A 25,345-nucleotide genomic window follows, 5' to 3' on the forward strand; every position below is an offset into this window, starting at 1 on the left:
AATACGCCTTCTGAAGTGGCCCAGTCAGAGTCCTAACCTCAACCTGATTGAGATGCTGTGGCATGACCTCAAGAAAGCGATTCACACCAGACATCCCGAGAATATTGCTGAAATGAAACCGTTCTGTAAAGAGGAATGGTCAAGAATTACTCCTGACCGTTGTGCACGTCTGATCTGCAACTACAGGAAACGTTTGGTTGAAGTTATTGCTGCCAAAGGAGGTTAAACTAGTTATTAAATCCAAGGGTTCGCATACTTTTTCCACCTGCACTGTGAATGTTTACATGGTTGTAACGGACCGTTTCAGCAGACAAGGGGTTAAAATCCGTTTAGGCTATATGCCCCTTTCTGAGAGACAGGCACAGCTACTGCAGAACACCAAACTCCCGAACTGGATACAAAATAGCACTCCAAACTGGAACCTCACGAATAGCTGCTAGCAGACGAACAGGAAAAGCATACATCAGCTTACACTCCTGGCAATCAGTCTCCAACAGCATACAGTGAATCCCCCCAAGAACGAGACAAGGCTCCGTGTTGAAGGTCAAGCAGTGGTCTGAGGTGCTGGCACACCCAGCCTGGTTTTTATTACCGTCTTTTCAAATACAGGACCGCCCACAGGGAGGTATAAAACAACCAATCGCATATCAGTTATATCCCACATATACACAAGGTTACATTTACTACATAAAATAAAGACATTCAACATATCCCCAGATAGCTTAGGTCTGAGCGCATATTATTGAATGGCGCTCAGACCACACACATACAGTTCAATTGCCATGGAGCTAAAGTCTTTCCCATAGTCTTTCATTATATGAATGGGCTCCATGGCATAGCTATCTGGGGTATCACCGCTCACACAGGGCAAGTACCGAATGACCCCACTGTATTTAAAGGGCCAGAATGAGTGACATGCACTCTGTTAGGGCCGAATACGTTTTTTAAAGGGCCCAATCTCTCAGGGCCATAGTCCAAAGGCAGTAGGCAGGCAACCAGGCTTCTCCAATGCAATGTGGCGAGATTGCTCTCGTCACAATGGTGTTCAATAAAAACATGGCAACATTTCATTCTTTGTGTGTTATTAGTTTAAGCAGACTGTGATTGTCTATTGTTGTGACTTAGATGATGATCAGATCACATTTGATGACCAATTTGTGAAGAAATCCATATCATTCCAAAGGGTTCACATACTTTTTCTTGCAACTGTACATTTGGCTCTGCATCTGTAATGTAACAGGCTAGATTTAAAGAGAGTCCTCGTGATATTTCAACTATTTAGAGAGACTGATGGAATTAAGCAGCTATACTGCAAATCACTTTATTCTTCTTCAGGAGTACCACTTAGATATAAATTACTCACAAATATTAATCCCTGGTATCTTGTTCACTTATCTGATGTCTGAATAAAGATCATATTTAACAAATTCGTGCTCTATTTTGTCATTTTTTGGAGGCAATCTCTGTATTGGTGCCCTCTTAGAAGCTCTCTGAGCTACACCTGGCAGTCTGTGGTGTCTGTAAGTAAGCATGGATGTCAAGGGTCAAGGGGTGAATGGAGCAGGAATTAGGAAGGGGTCATCACATTATTTTTTGGATCAAGCCACACGTTTTTTTTTTTTCTCCTTATAAGACATTTATTCATCCAGACAGCCCAACGCAAATTGTAAGTATTCTGTAGCTCCCGATTTTGTTGTCTGTCATTCCGTGTATTATTTGTGCGTCACAGAAGCCGCAATGGTTCAGTTATGAAGAATTGGGGATTCCTTCGCTTTATGAAACACCAAACATTAAACATTTTGAATAGATTGGGTTAACCCTTCATGAATCTCCTTTATGGAGGACAAGCCAAGCTGCAGATTGAAGGCACTGTTGCAGTAGATGTGATGCTCAGCCATTTTGTTATATTGTATTAATATGGTTTAGATTTTATTGTGTTGCACCAAGATTGCATATATAGAGATTTGCATTTTATTAGATTGTGTTTTTATCATGTTTTATTTTCTATATGTATAAACTATGAATCCAGAGCATTTTGCAGCGGAATGGACATTTGCAAGCTACCTTTAATTCCCTATATTGGCTGTCCGTATCTTTCCCCCCTGTTATTGTGTTTTGCAAGTTATTTTGTGTGGTTCTTCTTTGGCCGTTCGGGAGAATTCATACGAGCAGAATCCATTCGTCTCCCGAACAAGGAACACCCCTGTACCCGATTATAACGTTAACACCAACCACTTAAGTACGAAACAATTAATGAGTGCTTCCCCTGTGTGGCCGCCATTTCGTATAAACGAACACGTGGCTGAGAGAATGGTGGACATATTGTCTCCCGAATGAGGGCAGCGGTACTTGGTCGTTGAGTACCTGGAATTAATTTCGGCTTTGCACTTGTGCAAACACCGGTAAACTGTCGACCGCTGGCCGTTCCTGTTCCCGACCACCTACACAAACGGCGTTTGGGAGATATAAAGGACCGTGCAGGGAGAACATTCGTTTTGTGACAAGAGATTCCCTTGTATGGTTTTCGCAAAGGAATCTCACAAACAGAGACCGGCCAGGGCACCTATTCTCCAGAAACTATTTTCGGCTACCACATCATGTCTGGCCGGTCAAATGTTCCAAATTATGCCTTTCCACTTCCACCAAACCGATCTGAGAGATTCTTGGATATGTTGGTCACTCATATCAGGGAATGTACTTTTTGTGGGGTTCTAGGACTGGTTGGTGGACTTTTGGGGTATGGGATTTTTTGTGCTTGAGAGATAATTACACAGGCAATTATCTCTCAGGCAAAAAGGATCCTGGGATTAAAACCCTTGCATGGCAGATGGCATAAAAGCCGTGTATGTTACAATAAAAATCAGTTAGACCCCCAAAGCTGAGTGTCGTCCAGTTGCTGGGGATGAGGTAGGAGATTCCTGGATTATTTAACAATGTTTGGCTGTTCCATTAAATTCTGTTGCTTGTTCCTGAATATATCTTGGAGTACCCAGCGGAGTAGAGTCCCTGCTAGGACTAGGGCTCCGCTACAACTTTGTTTTGGGCAAAAGAAACCTTTATTTGTAACGGCAGAGTGTTTATTATGTGTGTGTATTTATATATATATATATATATATATATGAAAACTGAGTTCACCCCTCCCCCTAGTTATATGGCCAACTTAAGGGTCCTTCAACGCCACCAGACAAGAGATTATTAATACTAATGATCTCTGGGCCAATAGAATGATCATAGAGAAGCATTCAATGTAATGCATAGCTTTATTTTGTCTTTGTATGTTGCACAGGAAGTGCATACTCGCAGCTGAGTGACAACCGGGAGGGTGCAAACTAGATACTTTATAAAAAGGCAGACTTGGAGTATTCCTTTATTATGGAAGCCCCAGCTACTTCCTCAAAAACAAAAAGCAGAAAACTCACGTAAAAGATTGACAACTTATCAATTTATTTCACAATTTCCAGACAGGGAGAATGAACAAGAGCAATTGGTGGTGGTGACTCCCCGCTGGATGGGGGGGGGGCAGAGGATATGCATGTGTTTCCCTCAAGCTAGTACAACGCCCCTTCATATATGCACAACTAAAAATCTTGATACAGCTTTAAAAAACAAAAACAAACCAAAATAAAAAAACTAATCTGTATGCATTACCCAGCCCACCCCTCTCAAACGCAGGCCATCGCACAAGCTGGAACCTCAACTTACGCCACCCCCTCCATCCCATTATCCAAATAAGAATGTGAATGTGTAGATAGCTTTCTTTAACGGGCTCAGTAGTTTGTCCACCATGCACTAAGCTTTAGATACTCAATGTATCCTTGCAAACCTGGACAGAACACATTTCAGACCAACATAACGATGACATGAAGAATAGGGACATTGAAGCTTGGAAGCCGTTTCTCTTTTCACATGGATCTCCAGGACACAAAGACGAAAACAAATAGGCAGAAAGAGAGAAATACATGTAACAAAGAAAACACAGATCCAAACTGCTGTCTAGAAAACATTTTCCAAACTGTGTTTAAACAAATCCAAAGTGGGGGCAAAGGCATGGTCCTGGTTTGCAGAATGGCAAGTGTTTGTCTTTTCAGGAGAAGCTGTTGGATGAGATGCTAATGAGACAGCTCTGTGCTTTATGAAGGAGACAGATTGGTCCCAGCATGAAATGCAGTAAAATCACAGAGTGGTCAAAGATAAAGGAAGGGGAGTCTTCATTCCACTGGGGGGGTCTGGGTATTTTTTTCTAGGTCACAATGACATTAGTCCATTGAATATTAAAAAAAAAAAAAAAAAATTAAAAAAAAAAAAAAGCATCTATGGTGCATCCTGTAGACCTGCAAAGAAGAGACACCAATGAAAAAAAAACATCTTTACAATGTACGTACTGTAGTTCAGAAACCTCTCTAGAACGCATGTCGTCCCCTGACTACTCTTTCCATAGTGCCAACCATATTCTCTCACATACCAGTGAGCAGACCTTGTCTCAACATTCAATTACCCATCATCACCTGTCTCAGCGATGTCGGTCCTTGTCTCGATGCCGCTCATGGTAATAATCTTCTGAGCGATCATCATGGTTGTCTCTGTGACGTCGGCTGCTGCCTTCCCGGGAACGGCTGGGTGAACGATCTCTGGACCTGTGCCGCTTCCTGCTTAGAGGAACATACCATTACTTCTACAAAGACCGACAAGGTGAACTCTACAAATGTCTGAGTTTTGCTTTGTGTGTGTATATATCAGTAGGACACCATCAACACTGAGCATGGAGACGGCGACTTTATTATGGAAGTCAATTACTTACTGCTTTATTTCCCCTTTTAACATAGTAAAGCGCAGAGAATAATAACTATGTCTCTGTCCTGCCATTTGCTTTGTAGTACCTGATAGAATTGGCTTTGTCTTGAATGCCATGGAGACAGTCTCTGAGAGAGGCCAGCAGCACCCGACAGCGGTCATCACTTGCCACACGTGACTCTTTAATTACAGCAATGGCTGTTTCAAGAGTTTTTATGGAGTTTGAGTAATCACCTAAATTAAAAGATAGCAGAAGTTAGAAATGAGCACTATAATAGAAAGGTAGGAAAAAGATACTGGATAGGAATGGATAACATTACAGTACAAAGAAGAGCATTTAGGGCCGCACTACCTGAAGTTGCTCCACAGACTGCATTAGATAGAGCACTCCTAGAAATAGCTCGATTTCTGTTCATTAACTCTTCAAATTCTGCTTCACTCACATGTGGGATTGGACCCTTCAAGTCCCTAAAAAGATAAAGGCACTTATTATCCATTATGATATGCAAAGCAAGAATGTACAGACAGCATAACCGATCACAGTTAGAGAGCTAGTAAAAGCATCTAAAAGTCTTGTAACTGTCTGGAAACACATGATTGTATCAAAGAAAATGGGCCACCAACACTGCAATGACTGTATCAAAGGAAATGGGCCACCAACGCTGCAATGACTGTATCAAAGGAAACGGGCCACCAACGCTGCAATGACTGTATCAAAGGAAATGGGCCACCAACACTGCAATGACTGTATCAAAGGAAATGGGCCACCAACACTGCAATGACTGTATCAAAGGAAATGGGCCACCAACACTGCAATGACTGTATCAAAGGAAATGGGCCACCAACACTGCAATGACTGTATCAAAGGAAATGGGCAACCCACGCTGCAATGACTGTATCAAACTAAATGGGCAACCCACGCTGCAATAACTGTATCAAACTAAATGGGCAACCCACGCAGCAATGACTATCAAAGGAAATGGGCAACCCACGCTGCAATGACTGTATCAAAGGAAATGGGCCACCCACGCTGCAATGACTGTATCAAAGGAAATGGGCCACCAACACTGCAATGACTGTATCAAAGGAAATGGGCCACCAACACTGCAATGACTGTATCAAAGGAAATGGGCCACCAACACTGCAATGACTGTATCAAAGGAAATGGGCAACCCACGCTGCAATGACTGTATCAAAGGAAATGGGCAACCCACGCTGCAATGACTGTATCAAACTAAATGGGCAACCCACGCTGCAATGACTGTATCAAACTAAATGGGCAACCTACGCAGCAATGACTATCAAAGGAAATGGGCAACCCACGCTGCAATGACTGTATCAAAGGAAATGGGCCACCAACAATGCAATGACTGTATCAAAGGAAATGGGCCACCAACACGGCAATGACTGTATCAAAGAAAATGGGCCACCAACACTGCAATGACTGTATCAAAGGAAATGGGCCACCAACACTGCAATGACTGTATCAAAGGAAATGGGCCACCAACACTGCAATGACTGTATCAAAGGAAATGGGCCACCAACACTGCAATGACTGTATCAAAGGAAATGGGCCACCAACACTGCAATGACTGTATCAAAGAAAATGGGCCACCAACACTGCAATGACTGTAATAGGGCCTTTTTACTCACCGACTGTGCATGAACGGACTAGACATCATCTTGTAAGGATCAGGAGGAGGGCCCATGGCAGAGTTAGGAGGGGGGAAGAAAGCGGGATTTAAATGAAGTGCTGGTGGCAGTGTATTTGGGGGAGGCATGCCTAGAGGAGGAGGAAGCCTAGGAGGAGGGGGCATAAGGTGTGGAAACTGCATTATGGGAATTGGAGGTGGCCGGTATGCAGCAGCCAAGCTGGGAGATGAAGGAGGAGGAATAGACATTGGGGGGTGCTGAAGGGTCATAACAGGAATGCGGGAAGCATTGTCCATGAATGCAGGGCGGGCATAGAATGGCAGTATGCTTTTCGGTGCCTCTGCTTGTGGTGTGGGTATGCCAGGTTCAGGAGGGGCTGCAGTGCCATCAAGGGAATCCACAGAGCCCTTGGAGTTAGCACGTGGAGGGATTTCTGAAAAGATAAGAAAAGGGTTTATAAGGCCGAGTAAAAGATTCCCTCGCACAATCAATCCCGCCAGCTATAGAGTCTTAATTTAACAAACCAAGTTATAGCCAATGTCACCTTTTATTCAATATAACAAATGAATAATGTGTAAGAAAGGTTAATGTAATTACGAAATCTAGGCAGTTAAAAGTACAAAATGTGTACCGTCACTTACCCTAGTAGGTCTATTCATGGCCCACGGAGTTGAATTAAGGAGATTGAAAAAGTGGTCATTTTTGGTGTACTGATTTTTCACATAATTCATGGACATCAATTTGAGTAACACCTAGCCCAGGATCCCATCAGAAACCAGCAGGGGGCATTTTACCTTTTGATATTACTGGATTGATGACAATCCCACCAATAACTGGGGCAGTAAAAATGTACTATGCGTACAACAAGTATACATACAAGACCAGTATAAAATAAAAAATTCTCAGAGTGTAATTAAAAAAGCACCGTGTTTATAGGGGTAACATACATGTGATGGTAGATGTGAAAATGTCCTACATGTGACAGTGTATTGAGGATAAGCCAGCTTGTCTTTGATCCTTTACACTGTATTTGCTCAACAACATGAGACCTGTTACAGACGAGGATAACAAGGTGCCCGGTTGGGCACATACAGCAGGATTTCTACAATGTCTACCCATTCCACCTGCTTTGTGTAACTTATTTCTCCCCAACAAACAGCTACTAGACAAAAACCAATGGAACCACGGGTAAGTAGTGTAAAATGCATAATGAAATATTCTGCCTATTGTTGGCGATTTAAAATAATTGACCTTTTAACTAATTGTTGAAAATATACAAAACTGACTTTTGCAAATATAAGATGAATTTCACAATACACTAGGGCACACACACATACTTATGGGTATTATATTTATTTAATATGCAGTTACTAGGGCCCTCTAAGCACCATAAGCTCTATATGCCAATGTAGTGGTTATAGCGCCAGTGGAGTCCAAGTGTCATGCCCTTGAATTTGGTCAACACATAGTGGTTATGGCGCCTAGACTGCCCCTTTGTTTTGTGAGCACAATATCTTAGCTATCTATATATTGTTGGGGACAAAATACATTTTTAGGCCCAATAAACAGACAACACAGTTGTATTAAAACATTTTCATTTCTTTGGCGAATATACAAATATACTGAAGACAGATACTTTATAGCAATAATAAGCAATAACATGAATAATCCACATTATATAATAAGGATTGTTACAATGTTTTAACATCAGAGTTAAATTGTACAATCAAGTTTTCAAATGCAAGTACAAATCACATATTAGGTTCTGCATTGTGCCTGCTCACATAGACAATTGACCTTTGAGACTCCGGTTGTTGTGGGTTGTAGTTCCCTCAAGCCTCAGCCAGTAAACAGCTGGAGACCCAAAGGTTACCCACCAGTGGGATACATTAATAGGGTGATGTCAAGTGCCTTACTCTTTCGTGCTAATGCCTCGAAAAAAGATAGGTTCTGCCGATTGGCCGGTCGCACGTCCAACTTCTCCCCATTCAGCTTCTTTTGAGGAAGTTTTTCAAGCAGTTGGTTCATTGAGGTTTCTGAGGAAACCAACACCTCTGCATACCTACGCATTTCAAAACATGTAAATGGAATCGCATTATCATTAACAGCACATTTATCTCATAAGGAAGAAACTGTAACCAAAATACTTAATTTTTCCTTGTTCCTCCAGGAAAAAGTCGACAAGATAATAAAATGTTGATGTTCACTCCCCAACACTGCCGTCATGCATTTTGCATGCCAGCTACACATGTTCAAACACCACAATAAACACAGTTGCCTTGATAAGAAAAGCTATCACCACACCATGCCTTGGTGGTGCCAATAACACTCAATTTTAATTACCTTTACCCAATTACTATAGGGTACCTCTTGTCGTGCCATTATTCCAAAAGATTCAGAAAATGTATTCCTACCTGTGAAATTCCATTGCCTGTTAGACCCTACTAAATTTATTCCATTTATACCTTCTACAGATAGGACAGGATATGCTACATGTCTACAATGGGACTCTATCCCCTGATATAGGCAAATCAGTTAAGAAATAGCCAGCGAAAGTCATGCAATGAGTATTCAAGGAAGGGGGGACCCAGGTGCTGCCAACAGATGAACAAGGATTACAAATTCTTGATTAGGAATTTAAACGTTCCTCGCCATCCCTGGCAGCAAGGTACCGAGAAATATCATAGAAAGGGGGGATAGAGAGGTAAAATTAGACAACTATACCATATACCACATACTCACTCAAAATCCCGTTGCAAGAGGTCAAATCAATTCTGTGAAGTCTTCAGGTTGACCCACGTCACTACTTGTCAAGTAGCCTCCACCTTCCTGCCATTGATGCAGCCAGTGTAGGAGTTTTAAGGCTTCTGCGGTACGTCTTTGAGCAAGTTGAATCCAAACTTGATCACTCAAACAATTTTTTGATTGCATGTAATGTGAGGTCTACTGGCACACGAAAAAGGAAATTGAGATTTCCCTAAGCAGTCTGCCAACTCAGCTTTCATAATTTTTCTTATCTTGAACAGAACCATCTCCAAGGCCCTGGGGAAATTGCAGACTAGATTTTGGGACTGAAGTCTGGAAGTGAAAACTCAAATGTATCCACAAAAATCCACATGAACAGAGGTTTGATAGAAAGAGCTCGTATCTCTCCCACTCTTTGGGGTCAAGTGTTTGCTATCAAAGCGTTTATTTCTGCTAAAATTAAATTCACAGCACTAAGACCAAATGTTGAAAGGCAGTACTGTCAGATGATATATGGCAAAATTCAAATTCCAATGTTGAAAAACACCAATAGGTATATGTCGAATTCTGGACTTCATTGTATACGTCTGCAGGTCACCCAATATGAACCCAAACTGTAATGGATTTCAATTCTCTCAAACGTTTAAAAGAAACTGAAGAATCTTTATAGCCAATGATTATAAATGAGCAATAATGCAGGAATTACACCAAATGGATGATTTCATATTCTGCTTTATAAAAATATTTTCAAAGGAGAGATTCCTTCCGCTCTTCAAAATTTTAATTAACTTTTTTGATAACAGTTGGCTCTTAAAATATTCATCTCAACCTCCAAGTGGTCATCAGATGTCAGACTGTTTCAGATTTGTCCTTGTCAGGAGTTTTGCATGAATAGAAGGATCAGTGGAGTTGTAAAAGACAACCTTGTCAGTTCTAAGAAGTATGCTCGCCTTCGCCAAACCAGGTTACAGTGATATTTATTGGTCTGAACAGGTGGCTTTGTGAAAGGGAGCACACCACTAAGGATCCACCACTCTTGGATTCAAACAATTTGCCCAAAATGAAGGAAAATTGACAACTTGTCCTATCTTGTGGGCATTAGAACACCATACATGCTACTAGCATTTTTCATAATTGAACAGAGGAGACTGTCTCAACCTCTCAAGCGAAATAATGGTCAAAATGTGTTTCCAAACTCGTTTTGCTTCAGCCCACTGCAACTTATTCCATTTGAAATACTCCAGAACAGAACTCTTGGAACAGTATTTCTGTTTATTTCCATCTCAAATTAACTTATTTCCTTAGAATACAACCCAGAGAAATGGTTCTTACTTCTCGGGGAACATGGCACTGATATGATAGAGAAGGACCTCAGATATCACAGTGACAGACTTGAGACAAGTAAAACCCGAAACCTCCTATTTCTTAGATGTTAGGAACGCATTTTCTTGGAAAGAGGTCAGAAATAACACAACAAAAGCCTGTTGTGTTGGTTTCAGATGCCTTTTATCTCTATTGACAAACACAGAGTGAAGCATGTCTACGAATCTGTACATCCATTGAACAAGTCTTCAGTTTCTGGTGGTCCATGAGTGAAAGAACCGCTAATACTTTTCTTTGACTATGGGCAGCCACTGCTAATATATTCTTTTAGAAAACATGTAGCATTGTGGTAAACTCAAACTGCAGAATATGGAACTTCATTTATTCTGTTACTTTTGACCTGGAAATGGCAATTCTTGAGAACCTCTAAAAATCTGTATTACCAAGGAAGTCAAAACTGGCATTAGTTCTGAGTCTAAAGAGATACATAGCATCGAGTTTATTCACGTGAAGTATACGTTTTTATCTATAGAAGACAGAACAACTGAGGTAATTTCCTCATGGTAGCTAGGTTTGTACAATTTAGCTTGAAAAACCTGAAAGAAGGGGTGCATATGTGTATAGACGTCCTTGGAAAAATTCCCATGTTTGGTATATACAAAGTAAAATGTATCAGTTTACAGCTTTATCCAGTATATTTCAGGAGACATGCCAAGTGATTCATGAGGTAGAGGAGCAATCATATCTACTCAATATACCCTGGGAGGTCTTCCTCTGACCGTACTCTTGTTTTTAGTTGGAGAGATTTTAGAGGAGGTATTCTTGGTCTGTGGCTTTGAGCCATGAATAAATATTTTCCTGAATCTTGAAGGCTGCATCTTCCAAAATGCATTCAAGGTCTCCAGAAAAATGCTGTCTGAGAAGAACAATACTCCAAACAATCCATAGCATCTCTGAAGTGAAATAAGCCTTAAAGCATCATAGCAACATTCTTAGATAAATGTACGTGTGTCCAGTGGAGGGGTGATCTACTACTTTAATTTCCCTTCATCCAATGAGATTTTATATTTTCCGACTTATTCAGAAGCAGTGTGTTTAATGGAGATTTTAACTACTGAGGCCTATTATAAAAAAGACTACAGTCGCTGATCAATAGGATAACTTTTCCAAATGTATCCCAATGCAAAACTCTCCAACTGGATACAAATATGTCCTTTCTGAAATGCCCCATCTTCAGACACATACTTCCCGATCTTTCTTGGGATATTCCTCCTAGATTCTGCTATTTTCATGCTTGCCTGGTACAGACATCCTATGAAACCCGAGTACGAAAGGATTAAAAACTATCAAAAAGGAACTTTCTTCTCTTTAACCCCTTAAGGACACATGACATGTCTGACACGTCATGATTCCCTTTTATTCCAGAAGTTTGGTCCTTAAGGGGTTAACCTTACATGGACACATAGCAAGCTTCCGCTGCTACACCTGGCCTCAATGCATTTCGTAACAGACAAAAATGAGAAGACAGACAAAAGTAAGCCTTCTCCTGGGATAAGTCTTCTCTCCTGACATAAAACAGGCAAAATACTGCCGGTCTATAAAGTAAAATGTCACATCATAGAGGTTTAGCTTACCCTGTCCTATCGTCAAAAGGCAAGGCTTTTTTTTTATACTAATTGAGTTTGGGTATAAATAAGTCATTTAATCTCACATAGTCTAAATAGCCTGCATAAAACACAACTACATACTGAAGTACTACTTGTCAAAACGCTGCATTTTTCTTTTCTGCCCTGAACATAAACAGTATTATAGCCTCTGTTTTTATGCTGGTTCCCCCTGTACAGCGTGTCCACTGTACTTTCCTGGCTGAAACATGTAGGCAGACAAGGCACCATGGTAACAGATTCATTTGGAAGAGTGACAGGTGCACTGGAGAAAGTATTATTTCACTTGGTTTCAGGGAGATTTAAGGTTAGTGGTACAAATCCAGTTGCAATTCAGCTGTTGGTAAATAGTCAGATCAGAAAAATTATATAGAGATTCAGCTCATTTCAACGAGAAACCAAACTGCAGACAAATGGAAATTTGACACAATGTAGCAAATAGTAACAAGCAAACTGTGTTTAGCGAATAGACCCCCTAAGTGTATTGTTAAAGGAACATTCTAAACAAAATAGCCATTACAACCTGCAGTAGTGGTAATAATTTGACAACTAACCTGGTGTCCACTGTCACCTTCTCTGTGGCCAGAAGCTCTACCATTGAACCAAGTCCAGTTGAAGCTCTTAGTCCATGGGTTGGGCCTGCATGGCAGGGCTTAGCTCAGTGGAGCTATCGGAAACTCCTTTTAGGAGCTCTGGTTCCAGGGGAGGCAGCACTGGGTACCTGTCGTACCTCACGGAAGTTGCCAAATTACTACTTACTCCAAGAGAGAGCCAGGACAGTCCTAGCACCTTAACTGCTACCCTTGGCTCTGATGGTTTTAGTGCTTGAGGTTTTCCTTTAATGCGGAGTATTACATAATTAATATAAGACTGAAAAATAAATCATGTTTGCTTTCTCACTCATACAATAACACGTGTTCTATCAAATCATCTCATTAATCATGGTCTGTTCTGGACTAGTGCAATAATTACTTGATCCTAAATAACGACGTGCTTCTGCTACCACAATTATAGTATCAATTGTACATTTCTCTGCTTCCTTTAACTGGCATGTAAACAATGCAGTGTCTGCCATTCTCACGGCTTCACCTGTCCTATTTCCCTGTAGATTGTATGTGTGTTACCAAGGCTCTCTCTAATCTACTCAATAGATTTATTTAATGTCAGTCCAACTGGGTGCTCTTACTGTGCACTTTAGAACTCTCCAATGTTAAAGAAATCATAATAATAGTTACTGCTTTCTCCTCTCACCCTTTAGACTGTCCGTTAGCTCGGTTCTCTGCAAACTTCAGCTCCACAGGATCCCGCACACCAACAGAGCGGATCGCAGAGAGAAGCTGCTGATCTGTCGTCCACTACGAAAACAGTTTGAAATAAAATGAAAACAATGAATTTAGAAACCCAATAAATAAAAAATCGTCTCTGTTAACCTGCAATAAAGACAATTTGGGGCACTTGCCTTGGTCACAGTAGTATTGCTTTGTTTACACTACATTCTATGTTCACTGGTAATACCTATTCACAGGTACAAGACTCACCCATGTGAAATTTCCAACATATATTGATGCGATCTTGCGCAGATTGTTGTACGTATACAGGATGGAAGGTTTTAGTTTGGAAGCTGTTGACTGTATAGGAGATGGAGGTTCCATGAAGAGATTGTTCCCATCATTGATTGATGACGGCTTACTTGATGCTGCCAAAACATCATCATACAAGTCTACCTGCTCAGCAGCAAATTCTGATTCCTATTGGGGGGGGCAGGGAGGGGGGGGAGGGGAATGAGGAAACATGTAAAGCACGTTAGGATAAGGAAAGATTAGTATATAAACATTGGTCTCAATGTGACATGGAATGTACAGTGAGGGAAAAAGTATTTGATCCCTGTAGATTTTTAACGTTTGCCCACTGACAAATGATCAGTCTAATTTTAATGGTAGGTGTATTTTAACAGTGAGAGACAGAACAACAACAACAACCAGAAGAATGCATGTCAAAGTTATAAATTGATTTGCATGTCAAGGAGTGAAATAAGTATTTGACCCCTTTGACTTTGAACTGTACTTGGTGGCAAAACCCTTGTCAAAGAGGTCAGACGTTTCTAGTATTTGGCCACCAGGTTTGCACACATCTCAGGAGAGATTTTGTCCCACTCCTCTTTGCAGATCATCTCCAAGTTATCAACCCCTTACCGTCGTTAGGGCGTACTATGCCGCCCAGGATTTAGTGAACCTAAACATCATTAGGGCGGCATAGTACGCCCTAACAAACTCCCCAGCCGCAAGTTACTTAACTGGACAAGCGACCCCGGTCCAGAGGGGACTGCCTCTCGAGACAGGCAGTCCCCCTCTTCCATTTCGCCCCTCCAAGGCCATGTGATCGTATCGGATGTCGCAGATCACATGGCCGCAAAGCAGTCTACGAGACTGCCTGCAGGGGGACTGCCTGAGTGTTCAGGCACTCCCCCTAGCGTCTGAAATTAAAATAAAAGTTAGAAAAACACATTCAAATAATATATTATACATGTATAATATAAGTTAATTAAAACACCTGATTAGAATAGTATAGATGTATAATATAATAAGTGTATTTTGGTATTAATATATTAAAGTAACACTGCAGCATTAGGAGTACAAATATGTATTCCTAACGCTATTGAGCCCTAGTCGCGGTGACTAAGGTCCCTTCCGCAGCAAATAAATGGTTAATTAACCATTTACTTGCTTACCTTAATACAGCGGCGGGCTCCATCGGCGCTGGTGACCTCTCCTCCATCGACGTCAGCTCCCGAGTGGAGACGAATGTGCATGCGTGGCCGGAGGCGAGTGCGCATTCAATCCTGCCCTCAGGAAAACATTACTCAATGCTTTCCTATGGGGATCTTTTTTGACGCTGTGAGGACGCTCAGCATCAAATAAGTGCGATTTACTCTGTGTAAGTCGCGGAAGCGCCTCTAGTGGATGTGGCGAACAGAACCTCCTGCCTCAGGACTATGGGCCCTGCAATATACCTTGCCCAATGAACTTTAAAAGGCTCAGTTCATGGGATTTATGTACTTTTGTACTCCAGAAAGAGAGACCGACCATTAGCCCTGATTCCCTAAAATTGATTTGGGCATAGGACCATGTGCACAGTCTGTCAAAATTATGACTTCCATGGAAACCCCGAGCTCCTCAACCGATCTGGGTGATTTTTGGATATGTTGGTTCCTCAGATCGGGGCTTTCAGGGGATGTGACTTTTGTTGGGTTTCCATGTGTTTTGGGGGTACTTTTGGGATGTTGTTAAAATGTATGTTTTCTGTGCCTGGAGATAATTGAGTTTAGTACAGTTCCTGACTCAATTATCTCTCAGGCACAGCGGAGGGATTATCCTGTTTTGTGTGGGAGAGTCCTGGACCTGAAAACCAATGTAATTACAGTGTACTATGGTCCCAGCTGCCGTGAGATCATTAACAAGATCCTACCATGTAGTTCTGGACTGATTCCTCACCGTTCTGATGATCATTGAAACTACATGAGGTGAGATCATGAAAGGAGCACCAGACCAAGGGAGACTCTTTCATTTGTGAATAATCACACCAACTGTTGTCACCAAGCTGCTTGGCGAGTCTGGTAGCCCATTCCAGCCTTGTTTAAGTCTACAATCTTGTCCCTGAAATTCTTGGACAGCTCTTTGGTCTTGGCCATGGTGGAGAGTTTGGAATCTGATTGATTGCTTCTGAGGACAAGTGTCTTTTATACAGGTAACAAGCTGAGATTAGCTAATCTCAGCTTGTTACCTGTATAAAAGACACATGGGAGCCAGAAATCTTGATGATTGATAGGGGATCAAATACTTATTTCACTTATTGACATGCAAATCAATTTATAACTTTTTTGACATGCGTTTTTCTGGATTTGATTTTTCATTATTCTGTCTCTCGCTGTTAGAATACACCTACAGTACCATCAAAATTATAGACTGATCATTTGTCAGTGGACAAACGTTCAAAATCAGCAGGGGATCAAATACTTTATATACAATGTACTGTATAGAGGATAACCCTTAATGCCTTTGTATAGTTAGTACACCCGTTATGTTGGACATTCGACAAATATAAATAAAGTCAAGACACACTAATACCCAGAGGACAAAAGGAAAAGACTTTTAAAACATCTATATATTTATATATAAGCAAGTATAAGTATGCATGATGATCGAGGCTCCATATATTAAGATACAGGTCACGGATGAGGTTAGAGAGAGTGAGATGTATTGTACTAGAGGCAATACAAAAATAAGTGGTATCTGTATGATTAAGACTAAAAAGTCTCCGTCTATTTTATTATTCCTAATGACAGTAAATTAAGTGTCTTCTGTCTAAGCAATGTACAACAGTAACGTATATAAACATTCATGAATGATTTATCCAGGCTTAAAATTTCCAAAAAGACTTATAAATGTATTTACTCACTAGCCAATGGTCAGTAGAAATTCACCCTGTGCAAGTGTGCCAGGCTGGCGGTAGTGTCTCAGATGGCATATATTATAATACAAGGAGTGCTAGCATTGATGAAGGTTAAATAAATAAATAAATTTGAAAGAAATCTCAGCCCTGTGTAGCATAGAACATGAAACATTTCGTCCGGATTTATTTAACAAGAAATTATTTCCTATGAAATGAATTTCACAACATTTAAATCTATTTCTATTCCCCAGGGCCTGTGAACATTACAAACTGTGCTCCTTTTACCTATACTACTCGATAAATATATTCTACTTCCTTTCCTTATCTCTCACATAAAACCTTTTTATCAATTTCTTGTCTGTAAACGTAAGGACTTCTAAAATGTGTTTTGTATTTTCTGTTCTGAAATGCCTATTCTCCTTTAAATTGTAGCCAATTATATTTTCTAGTCACTTTAAAAAGGACTTTCCAAGCATCATACCCGCTACAGTTATATAGCTAGAGCGTCCTTTAGCTCTCCTGAGACAAGGCCTAGAGCTCAGAACTATCGCAATCGCTCAGTCAACAAGCTACGCCCAGTAATGCAGTGTTTAGATCAAAGAGCTTTTTGGATCTCCAGCATTAGTGGCGGCGGGGGAAGAAGTCAATCTGTAGTGGTTATGGTGCTTAGGGCATTCTTTTAATCAAACGAAAACTAATATAGGCATTAGGCAAGACCCACTGAAGGGCAGGACTTCAAATCAGATTTTTTAAAACACCTGCACACCGCGCTCTCTTTTGTTTTGCTTATTTTAAGTTTTTAAGATTTGAATCAAGTGATTTCAATTACCGTATTACCATGGAAAAGTGATACTATATTAGTCGGAATTTCTTTGAAGTCCTGTCCTTTAGTGGGGCCCATCATTTGATGTTCTAAAATAGGGGTATCCACTAAAATTGCCATTTTTTTGCATCTGAGGCTGTTTTGTGTTTTTTTTTTAATTAACATGAGATCATATCTATGAAAGAAACAAATCTCTCTGTACATAAAAATAGCACAACATATAAGCTAAGGTCGCATGCTGAATAAACAAAGATTATTTTCCTGCTAATCAGTTATACAGCCTAAATAGCATTATAAAAATACAACGTTTTCATGACATTGCCTAGTGAATATTACACTACCATAAACACTTTTCTCACACAAGGAAACAGATATCATCCTGAATTATTGGCAAATAACACACCTTGGATTTCAGGAAACAAACTTATATTATATGGTTATCTTTGCAAATCTGCTTGAGGTTGATCTATTTATCGGATTCAATTTGATAAGAAATAGAATTTGTATGAAACTATCCTACATGGGCATAAAAATACCCGACTCTAACCTCTGATAACTATGATGATAAACTGGGGACCATTCAACCTGCCGTTCTATATCAAAGTTCCAATCGCCATGGAAACTGCTGGAATGTTCCAGCTCCTCCCTGTTAATCTCTTTGCGAACGACCCGAATGGCATCCAAGCCAAATCCTAACTTGCCAATAAGAAAGTTATGACGATTGTCTTCGACATTTTATAAATATCTCCCATTGTGTTCTGCAGTTCAGCTATAAGGGCGTACAGTACAGTTTGCCTGAAGGTGCGTGGCTAATTAGCTTTCAGCCGGTGGAGACCGCATGCGCAATGCAAGCATTAATCAATACATTCCTATGAGGATTCTGGCGACGCTGGAGGTCCTCATGCACAGCGTGGGGACGTCTAGCGGCGTTTAAAACACTTTCCATGTTTTAAGAACCCAGAAATCCCTCTGTCTGATAGACAGCCACTAGAGGAGGACTTAACCCTGCAAGGTAATTATAAAAACAGCAATAATTACACATGCAGGGTTAAGGGTGATGGGAGTTGGCACCCAGACCACTCCAATGGGCAGAAATCATCTGGGTCCCTTTAAATCTTCAGACCTGAGAAAATAAATAGACTTCAGAAAGAGAGGTCTAAACTGTTTTATGTGAGTGCGTTTACCTTAGTTTAAACAGTAACTAAACAATTAGATTTCAGACAGTATCCTCAAAGATCACAGCGTGAGATACACCCACATCATAGACTCAGAGAAAGTAAATGTAGGCTCTACTGTCTCTAAATGATGTCAGCTTAATTCATATCACCTGTATGACAGTGTGTCCCTGTTATTTGTGAAGGTAACACATCAGCAGATATGTTTACAGGCTGGTAATTAAGACATTTGGCTGTAGCTTCCAGGAAACAAAATATTTCATAGGTTTTTTTTTTCTCATTTCATGACGCACAAATGATTCTTCTAGTTAATATCAAATACAATTAATCTAGAATTTAAATTAGTTTTATTTAAAGTCACTAAACTTTCCTTTTTGCCTTTGACTCTTTAATAGCACACAAAGAGTTACATGTGAAGGGACATGTAATGTGCCCCCCACTAACCATGACCTCTGTACAGAAATGGTATACAAATTATATGAAGAATGGTATGAAGAAAGAGGAAATAGGCTACCTTTATATTTGTCAACACATGATCTTTAAGGACATTTTCTTCTACTGAATCTAAATCATAAATGATACCAATACTGGTAAAGTATTTCGAAGATAACTGATACAGTGAAGTGTGTTTAATCTGTCACTTTGTAGTTGCTCTCCCCACATTTGTACAACTGGCTTGGATGATATCCTGGACTATTGTACCCATGATTCAGAGCCATTAATGTAGAACCTCATAGCTAGATTGTCAAAGGTTAATCAGCATTGCTACCGAGCCCAGTAAATCAAGGGCCAACAACTGTCTATTTTTATTGAAATGCCATTATAATACACCGCCCCCCTCCCCGTTTATAATACACCGCCCCCTCCCCGTATATAATACACCGCCCCCTCCCCCTGTATATAATACACCGCCCCCTCCCCCCTGTATATAATACACCGCCCCCTCCCCCCTGTATATAATACACCGCCCCCTGTATTTAATGCACCACCCCCCTGTATATAATATACTCCCCCTGTATATAATATACTCCCCCTGTATATAATACACCGCCCCCCTCTCCCCCTGTATATAATACACCGCCCCCCCTGTATATAATACACTCGCCCCTCCTCTCCCCTGTATTTAATACACTCGCCCCCCTGTATATAATATACTCCCCCCTCTATATAATGCACCGCCCCCCTCTGTATATAATACACTCCCCCCTACCCCCTGTATATAATACACTCCCCCCTACCCCCTGTATATAATACACCGCCCCCCCCTCTCCCCCCTGTATATAATACACTCGCCCCCCTGTATATAATACACCCCCCCTCTATATAATACACTCCCCCCTGTATATAATACACTCGCCCCCCCTGTATATAATACACCGCCCCCCCTGTATATAATACACCGCCCCCCTCTCCCCCCTGTATATAATACACTCGCCCCCCCTGTATATAATACACTCCCTCCCCCCTCCCCCTGTATATAATACACAGCCCCCTGTATATAATACACTCCCCCCCCTGTTTATAATACACTCCCCCCCGTATATAATACACCGCCCCCTCCCCCCACCTGTATATAATACACCGCCCCCCGTATATAATACACTCTCCCCCTCCCCTGTATATAATACACCGCCCCGTATATAATACACTCCCCCTCCCCCCCATATATAATACAACCCCCCCTCCCCCCTGTATATAATACACCGCCCCCGTATATAATACACTCCCCCTCCCCCCGTATATAATACAATCCCCCCTCCATATAATACACCGCCCCCCGTATATAATACACCCCCCCTCCATATATAATACACCGCCCCCGTATATAATACAATCCCCCCTCCATATAATACACCGCCCCCTGTATATAATACACTCCCCCCTCCCCCCATATAATACACCGCCCCCGTATATAATACACTCCCCCCTCCCCCTGTATATAATACACCGCCCCCCGTATATAATACACTCTCCCCCTCCCCTGTATATAATACACCGCCCCCCGTATATAATACACTCTCCCCCTCCCCTGTATATAATACACCGCCCCCCGTATACAATACAATCCCCCCTCCCCCCCTGTATATAATACACCGCCCCCCGTATATAATACAATCCCCCTCCCCCCTGTATATAATACACTCCCCCCCACCTGTATATAATACACCGCCCCCCGTATATAATACACTCTCCCCCTCCCCCCTGTATATAATACACCGCCCCCCGTATATAATACACTCCCCCTCCCCCCCTGTATATAATACACCGCCCCCCGTATATAATACACTCTCCCCCTCCCCTGTATATAATACACCGCCCCCCGTATATAATACACCGCCCCCACCTGTATATAATACACCGCCCCCACCTGTATATAATACACCGCCCCCACCTGTATATAATACACTCCCCCTCCCCCTGTATATAATACACGGCCCCCGTATGTAATACACTCTCCCCCTCCCCCCCTGTATTAAAATACACCGCCCCCCGTATATAATACACTCCCCCTCCCCCCCTGTATATAATACACCGCCCCCCCTCTCCCCCTGTATATAATACACCGCCCCCCCTCTCCCCCCTGTATATAATACACCGCCCCCCCCTCTCCCCCCTGTATATAATACACCGCCCCCCCCTCTATATAATACACCGCCCCCCTCTCCCCCCTGTATATAATACACCGCCCCCCCTCTCCCCCTGTATATAATACACCGCCCCCCCTGTATATAATACACCGCCCCCCCTCTCCCCCTGTATATAATACACCGCCCCCCCTCTCCCCCCTGTATATAATACACCGCCCCCCCTCTCCCCCCTGTATATAATACACCGCCCCCCCTCTCCCCCCTGTATATAATACACCGCCCCCCTCTCCCCCTGTATATAATACACCGCCCCCCCTCTCCCCCCTGTATATAATACACCGCCCCCCCTCTCCCCCTGTATATAATACACCGCCCCCCCTCTCCCCCCTGTATATAATACACCGCCCCCCCTCCCCCCTGTATATAATACACCGCCCCCCCTCCCCCCTGTATATAATACACCGCCCCCCCCTCTCCCCCCTGTATATAATACACCGCCCCCCCTCCCCCCTGTATATAATACACCGCCCCCCCCCCCTCCCCCCTGTATATAATACACCGCCCCCCCTCTCCCCCTGTATATAATACACCGCCCCCCCTCTCCCCCCTGTATATAATACACCGCCCCCCTCCCCCTGTATATAATACACCGCCCCCCCTCCCCCCTGTATATAATACACCGCCCCCCCTCTCTCCCCCCTGTATATAATACACCGCCCCCCCCTCCCCCCTGTATATAATACACCGCCCCCCCCTCCCCCCTGTATATAATACACCGCCCCCCCTCCCCCCTGTATATAATACACCGCCCCCCCTCCCCCCTGTATATAATACACCGCCCCCCCCTCCCCCCTGTATATAATACACCGCCCCCCCCCTCCCCCCTGTATATAATACACCGCCCCCCCTCTCCCCCCTGTATATAATACACCGCCCCCCCTCTCCCCCCTGTATATAATACACCGCCCCCCCCTCCCCCCTGTATATAATACACCGCCCCCCCCTCCCCCCTGTATATAATACACCGCCCCCCCTCTCCCCCCTGTATATAATACACCGCCCCCCCTCTCCCCCCTGTATATAATACACCGCCCCCCCTCTCCCCCCTGTATATAATACACCGCCCCCCCTCTCCCCCCTGTATATAATACACCGCCCCCCCTCTCCCCCCTGTATATAATACACCGCCCCCCCTGTATATAATACACCGCCCCCCCTCTCCCCCCTGTATATAATACACCGCCCCCCCTCCCCCCTGTATATAATACACCGCCCCCCCCCTCCCCCCTGTATATAATACACCGCCCCCCCCCTCCCCCCTGTATATAATACACCGCCCCCCCTCCCCCTGTATATAATACACCGCCCCCCCTCCCCCCTGTATATAATACACCGCCCCCCCCTCCCCCCTGTATATAATACACCGCCCCCCCCTCCCCCTGTATATAATACACCGCCCCCCCCTCCCCCCTGTATATAATACACCGCCCCCCCCTCCCCCCTGTATATAATACACCGCCCCCCCCTCCCCCCTGTATATAATACACCGCCCCCCCCTCCCCCCTGTATATAATACACCGCCCCCCCTCCCCCCTGTATATAATACACCGCCCCCCCCCTCCCCCCTGTATATAATACACCGCCCCCCCCTCCCCCCTGTATATAATACACCGCCCCCCCCCTCCCCCCTGTATATAATACACCGCCCCCCCCCTCCCCCCTGTATATAATACACCGCCCCCCCCTCCCCCCTGTATATAATACACCGCCCCCCCCCCCCTCCCCCCTGTATATAATACACCGCCCCCCCCCTCCCCCCTGTATATAATACACCGCCCCCCCCCCTCCCCCCTGTATATAATACACCGCCCCCCCCCTCCCCCCTGTATATAATACACCGCCCCCCCCCCTCCCCCCTCTATATAATACACCGCCCCCCTCTCCCCCCTGTATATAATACACCGCCCCCCCTCTCCCCCTGTATATAATACACCGCCCCCCCTGTATATAATACACCGCCCCCCCTCTCCCCCTGTATATAATACACCGCCCCCCCTCTCCCCCCTGTATATAATACACCGCCCCCCCTCTCCCCCCTGTATATAATACACCGCCCCCCCTCTCCCCCCTGTATATAATACACCGCCCCCCTCTCCCCCTGTATATAATACACCGCCCCCCCTCTCCCCCCTGTATATAATACACCGCCCCCCCTCTCCCCCTGTATATAATACACCGCCCCCCCTCTCCCCCCTGTATATAATACACCGCCCCCCCTCCCCCCTGTATATAATACACCGCCCCCCCTCCCCCCTGTATATAATACACCGCCCCCCCCTCTCCCCCCTGTATATAATACACCGCCCCCCCTCCCCCCTGTATATAATACACCGCCCCCCCCCCTCCCCCCTGTATATAATACACCGCCCCCCCTCTCCCCCTGTATATAATACACCGCCCCCCCTCTCCCCCCTGTATATAATACACCGCCCCCCTCCCCCTGTATATAATACACCGCCCCCCCTCCCCCCTGTATATAATACACCGCCCCCCCTCTCTCCCCCCTGTATATAATACACCGCCCCCCCCTCCCCCCTGTATATAATACACCGCCCCCCCCTCCCCCCTGTATATAATACACCGCCCCCCCTCCCCCCTGTATATAATACACCGCCCCCCCTCCCCCCTGTATATAATACACCGCCCCCCCCTCCCCCCTGTATATAATACACCGCCCCCCCCCTCCCCCCTGTATATAATACACCGCCCCCCCTCTCCCCCCTGTATATAATACACCGCCCCCCTCTCCCCCCTGTATATAATACACCGCCCCCCCCTCCCCCCTGTATATAATACACCGCCCCCCCCTCCCCCCTGTATATAATACACCGCCCCCCCTCTCCCCCCTGTATATAATACACCGCCCCCCCTCTCCCCCCTGTATATAATACACCGCCCCCCCTCTCCCCCCTGTATATAATACACCGCCCCCCCTCTCCCCCCTGTATATAATACACCGCCCCCCCTCTCCCCCCTGTATATAATACACCGCCCCCCCCTGTATATAATACACCGCCCCCCCTCTCCCCCCTGTATATAATACACCGCCCCCCCTCCCCCCTGTATATAATACACCGCCCCCCCCTCCCCCCTGTATATAATACACCGCCCCCCCCCTCCCCCCTGTATATAATACACCGCCCCCCCTCCCCCTGTATATAATACACCGCCCCCCCCTCCCCCCTGTATATAATACACCGCCCCCCCCTCCCCCCTGTATATAATACACCGCCCCCCCCTCCCCCTGTATATAATACACCGCCCCCCCCTCCCCCCTGTATATAATACACCGCCCCCCCCTCCCCCCTGTATATAATACACCGCCCCCCCTCCCCCCTGTATATAATACACCGCCCCCCCCTCCCCCCTGTATATAATACACCGCCCCCCCTCCCCCCTGTATATAATACACCGCCCCCCCCCTCCCCCCTGTATATAATACACCGCCCCCCCTCCCCCCTGTATATAATACACCGCCCCCCCCCTCCCCCCTGTATATAATACACCGCCCCCCCCTCCCCCCTGTATATAATACACCGCCCCCCCCCCCTCCCCCCTGTATATAATACACCGCCCCCCCCCCTCCCCCCTGTATATAATACACCGCCCCCCCCCCCTCCCCCCTGTATATAATACACCGCCCCCCCCCTCCCCCCTGTATATAATACACCGCCCCCCCCCCCTCCCCCCTGTATATAATACACCGCCCCCCCCCCTCCCCCCTGTATATAATACACCGCCCCCCCCCCCTCCCCCCTGTATATAATACACCGCCCCCCCCTCCCCCCTGTATATAATACACCGCCCCCCCCTCCCCCCTGTATATAATACACCGCCCCCCCCCTCCCCCCTGTATATAATACTCCCCCCCCACCTGTATAAACTCCTCCTCGGCGTAGATATCGATGAGGTCGGTTCCGTCCGCCATGGATGGGCCGCTGGGTGCCGGCTGTGCCTGCAGACTGGATCCTCCCTCCCCCGCTCTCTCTCTCTCTCCGATCGCTGAGGCTCCCGCGCGAACCGGAACTTCCGGCACACGAGAATCTCGGCCCAGATACACTTCCGGCTCCCAGA

At 44.5% G+C, this 25,345-nt stretch overlaps 1 protein-coding gene across 2 annotated transcripts; it reads right to left on the reverse strand.

The window, feature by feature from the left end:
* Positions 1-4,012: 4,012 nt before the first annotated feature.
* Positions 4,013-25,339, reverse strand: CPSF7 (cleavage and polyadenylation specific factor 7). 2 transcript variants are annotated; one of them, XM_063438008.1, is made up of 9 exons: positions 25,146-25,339; positions 13,715-13,924; positions 13,428-13,531; positions 8,361-8,506; positions 6,445-6,877; positions 5,144-5,259; positions 4,878-5,025; positions 4,506-4,646; positions 4,013-4,331 (listed from the first exon to the last, which is right to left on the reverse strand). In XM_063438008.1, the coding sequence occupies exons 1-8, from the start codon at positions 25,197-25,199 to the stop codon at positions 4,511-4,513; spliced, it is 1,347 nt and encodes a 448-aa protein (XP_063294078.1). In that variant the 5' UTR covers positions 25,200-25,339; the 3' UTR covers positions 4,013-4,331; positions 4,506-4,510. The 2 variants fall into 2 exon arrangements, with proteins under 2 accessions (XP_063294078.1, XP_063294077.1); XM_063438007.1 differs by having other exon boundaries at positions 4,506-4,649.
* Positions 25,340-25,345: the final 6 nt, after the last annotated feature.

Source organism: Pelobates fuscus, chromosome 12 (genome assembly GCF_036172605.1).
Source record: "Pelobates fuscus isolate aPelFus1 chromosome 12, aPelFus1.pri, whole genome shotgun sequence".
Classification (NCBI taxonomy): domain Eukaryota; kingdom Metazoa; phylum Chordata; class Amphibia; order Anura; family Pelobatidae; genus Pelobates; species Pelobates fuscus.